Source organism: Drosophila guanche, unplaced genomic scaffold, assembly GCF_900245975.1.
Source record: "Drosophila guanche unplaced genomic scaffold, DGUA_6, whole genome shotgun sequence".
Taxonomy (NCBI): domain Eukaryota; kingdom Metazoa; phylum Arthropoda; class Insecta; order Diptera; family Drosophilidae; genus Drosophila; species Drosophila guanche.
In genome coordinates, this window is record NW_022995743.1 from 16035046 (window position 1) to 16039322 (window position 4277).

The 4277-nt window shown below is 45.8% G+C and overlaps 1 protein-coding gene across 1 annotated transcript; it reads right to left on the minus strand.

Moving 5' to 3' along the window:
• Positions 1-2579: 2579 nt before the first annotated feature.
• LOC117581248 (protein crossbronx-like) lies at positions 2580-3632 on the minus strand. Its single transcript, XM_034268255.1, has 2 exons — positions 3477-3632; positions 2580-3418 (listed from the first exon to the last, which is right to left on the minus strand). The coding sequence occupies exon 2, from the start codon at positions 3401-3403 to the stop codon at positions 2606-2608; it is 798 nt and encodes a 265-aa protein (XP_034124146.1). The 5' UTR covers positions 3404-3418; positions 3477-3632; the 3' UTR covers positions 2580-2605.
• Positions 3633-4277: the final 645 nt, after the last annotated feature.

The window sequence follows — 4277 nt, forward strand, 5'->3', positions numbered from 1 at the left end:
TGTCACTTCAGCGGCAGCAGTGAAGACGGAGACGGCGAGCGGCGGATTGTTGCCACCGCGAACGCGAAACGCCGACAATAGCTGGAGCGACAAAGTCGACTTCACACAGCCAGGATGTGTCCGCTGGTTGGTTGGTTGGTTGGCTGACTGGCTGGCTGGGGCACCGGCGATAATGAAGCCCATTTTAAAGTCACTACCATTCAATGCGATTTGATTTACAATCCCATTTCGATTATAATCGATGATGATGTGTGTGCGCGCTTCGGCCAAGCCATGAACTTGCATATAAATACCAATCTGTGTGTCTGTGGATGGCTGCCAGTAATCCAGCGAGAGAGTCTGAGCCTGCACCCAGGCAGGCAGGCAAATGCTAAGCAGAAGCAGGCGGCAGGCGGAGCTGTGTCTCTAGCGGTTTTCGAAGGAAATCGAATTGCTGCTGCCGAGAGATCCAAACTGCCGAGCTTTAGTTCAATCTGGTCTTCCCACAGGCCGCACGCTGGTTGAGAGTTCAAAACAACTCCTACAACGGCTGCTAACACAACAAATTTGACCAATAATCTGCATTTTAGACCACTGTGCAGAGTGTCTCTGTTGTCTCTGTCCCGCTTTACCTGTTGGCGCAATTGAACTTGAATACATTTCGGCTTTGGCGTTTTAGTTTAGTTAGCCCGCCGCCAACTTGTCAGACAATCGAATGCGAAGCTAACGAATCCAGCAACAGCAACAGCAGCACCACCACCAGCCACCTCGCCATCCAAATCCTCTCCCCTCTGCAGCATTCCCGATGATCATTGTCGCATCCGCCAACCCGATGGTGGCAATTGTTTTGATGGCTGTTGATAACCGCAGCCAGCAGGGGATGTGCCGCGACTACGATCGGTCGTTCGCCAGATTCCACCAGGGACCGACCCCGAAATAAGCCACACAAAACACAGTCCCATACAATGGAAGTTTCATACTTTGTCAACCCGTCGGGCAAGCAGCAACAGTTCTTTATGGGCTTTTAATTGAAGCTGAAACCATTAACATTAACATTCAGCTGGCCGCACCATGACCAACATCCAGCCCACGCAAAACTGCGCTTAAATTTATTACAACTTAATTGGTAATGTTGTCGTTGCTGTTGCTGTTTCTGTTTCTCTGTTGCTGTTGTGCTTACGAATGTCTCTTTATTTTTGGCGCAACGCCTACAAAATAAACGGCCTGTGTTTATTCTGGAAATGGGCGGTTCCTCAACCGGACGCGAGTGCATTTCGATATGGGACAATATGCAAATCCGCAGCAGTAAATTAAACCATTTAGCTTGTTATTTGCTAAGTTTTACTGAGCAAGCATTAGGATGCTATAAATAAAATAAATACACATACACATTCATGTGATAAATCGTACCTGAATGTACTAAACGAGCGATCAAGAGAACAAGAAGAGGCGAAGGAGAGCGAATACAAAAACAATGAGATCTACCATAACCTAGAAGTTACTGTGAAAATGCATATTCTGCTGTCCCTAAACGGTGGACCAATGTCACGTGTGCATAGATTACCAGATTCCCAGATAATTAGTTCTAAAAACACTGTGCGCCCACTCATGAGTACCGTACTGCCAACCGAATGGCCTAAAATGTGGCCACCAACCACCATTGCATCCATAATTTCACCAACAATTTTGGTACATGAGGGCAGCTGGGGGGAAGCGGTGGAGCCGGCTCGCATGGCCACGGACGACGGTGCACAGCAAAAGGCAAAGTGCAGTGATAAATCAAATTGTCACTTTTGTATATTTGCGCCAACTGACGACGGCGACGTCACCCTTGGAGCGCAACAGTGGCGGCATGCAAAAAGGAAGGCTCTAGATATGGATTGGAGCGGGGCACCGTGAGTGCAGGAACTCGTTCCTGCTTTGCAGGGGCCGCAGAGATCCACTTCGAGTGCATTTCACTTTGCCGACGCGCGACGAGTCATAATTATTATTATTTTGATTATTGCACGTGAAAGATGACATTATTAACATCATTACTGGTTGTGCACGAATATGGTGGGGTGGGCAAAACAAGAGAAGCGCGCACGTACACACATAAATACATATGTACATGCGTATGAGCTTCAAAAGTAAAAAGCCCGCTCTTTTCCACTGCGAGAAACTCAAGAAACATAACAAAAGCCAATACGAAATTGTGGCGAAGTGGACATGAATAGTAAAACACTCACACAGATGTTTATGCATATATATGTATATATGTATATGTGTGCTGTCCGCAAGCCCGCTCTTTTCCACGGCAAAAAAATTAAGAGACAAAAATAAAACAGAATTGTTTGCTGTTTCCCCTTCATTTGTTCGCTTAGAATCCAATAAAAAATTCTTCATAACTGTTCCACTTACCCATTATTTAGCATGGTTAGTTTTTAAATATTTGCACACACTATAAAAACACACAAAACTTGAAAAGAAACATTGCAAAATTCAGGAAATTCTCCGGCGGATTGCGGTTCACTCAACTATCGACTGGCGTAGTGCGGAGTAAATTCATTATCGATGAGTGTGCAACCGATATTTGAAAAATAGCGAAAAATCAAGTGCAATTTTAGTACATACTCGTTTATTTGGTCTAATAACGCTGCAATTTTGGGTGCTTCATGCGGCCATTCATGGCGGAAAGTTTGGCCAACTGATTGGCTTCCTCTTCATCCATTTGCCTGGATGAGTCGATGCACGCCAAACACTCAGCGGGTGGAAGAGTGTCAATGGCGGTCGCCTCCTTCCAGCTGGTACTCTTCAGCTGCTCCATAATCTTCTCGTGCCTCTCCGAACAGCAGGGTTCGACGACTATGTAGTGCGGATCACTGGATGTCGGCGAGTCGTATATATGTTCCCTGGTGAATTCAGCCAGTTGTTGCACTTTGTTTATGAATGCAACTCGGTCCGTGGAGAGCATGGTCAAGGCCTCCATGTTGTTCGCTTCCTCCATGTACACTCTCTCGCCGGAGGGAGTAACACAGGAGCATATGCTGCTCTCGGGATCGGCGAAGATGGCCTGAATGTACTTGAGCAGGTGCCAGACATGGTGGTAATCTTTCCGCCATTCCGTGAAGAAGGGCGACAGGTCCAGGCTTTGGGTCTGCGGGCGGATGTGTGGATGGTAGCACGCAGTCGTAAATATGACCGTGGGCAGGCTGGTAACGTTCGGAAAGTTCTCCGGCAGCATTATGGAGAAGCGGAACATGCTTTCCGCATAGAATCCGCTGTGAATGAAGATAATGCCGTACCAGTGCAGTGCACTGGCATAGCTGGGTATGGCATAGATGTTCTTCAGCTGCTCCTGCTCGATCAGATGGTATTCGGCCAGCACCTGGTAGCCCTGCCGGACGACAGCGCACTGCTCTGTGTTGTTGCAGCTAAACCACATGGTGGGAGTCCAGCTCTTGAAGGACAATAAGATATTTGTACCAGCATCGTCAGGAATTCTTATACGAACTCACCTTTTGAAGCGTCAAATAAATTGTGATGTTAAATTTTGAAGAGTGGACTCCGCCAGAGGCTAGCGTGGAAAGCTATAAATATTCGTAACAGGTCTAGAGTATACAAAACAAATACATACCATATAATGACACATATTTCTCAGATCAGATCAGACAAATTATTGCAGAGTGCCAAAATAGTGTGACCAGGATGCCCTTCTCAGTCCAAGGGGTTTTGTTTAAAAAGCTTTAATTTCCATATATTCCATATATATTAGTCATCATTGGACTAGATTCCCTTTCGACCCTCCATTTTAAATGTTCCTACTAATTCCTTCTGCAAAATACCGTTGTCTACTTTTTTTTGGTATTAAATAGTATTTAAATATTCTGATCTGAACCATGATGCAATTATATAAGGTGGTCTCGCCGGCAAAACGTCGTCCGTAGTAGGTGAGAGTGAAACGACAATAGAGTATTCTGATTAGCTCATTCATGGTATGCACGCTAGGGGCGTGAAAACGAAACGATTTGGCAGCCGACGACACCACCTTATAAAACTCCATCATTCCATCATTCATCGCGATAAAATCTCTTATCGGGTCTTGTACCATCCTTGATTTTTCTGTTGTCGACTTTTGGCGGATCTTTTGCCGCCGAAATTGCTAGCAGTGTAAATCCACTAAAACAACATTGTATTCACTTACATTTATGCGGCATGTCACCAACTGCACACTACATGCAACCCAGAAACGGGAATTGTCCACAGAGACAGCGAAAAACGATGTATGTCCAGTCGACACAACAGCAGCAGTGCAGCAG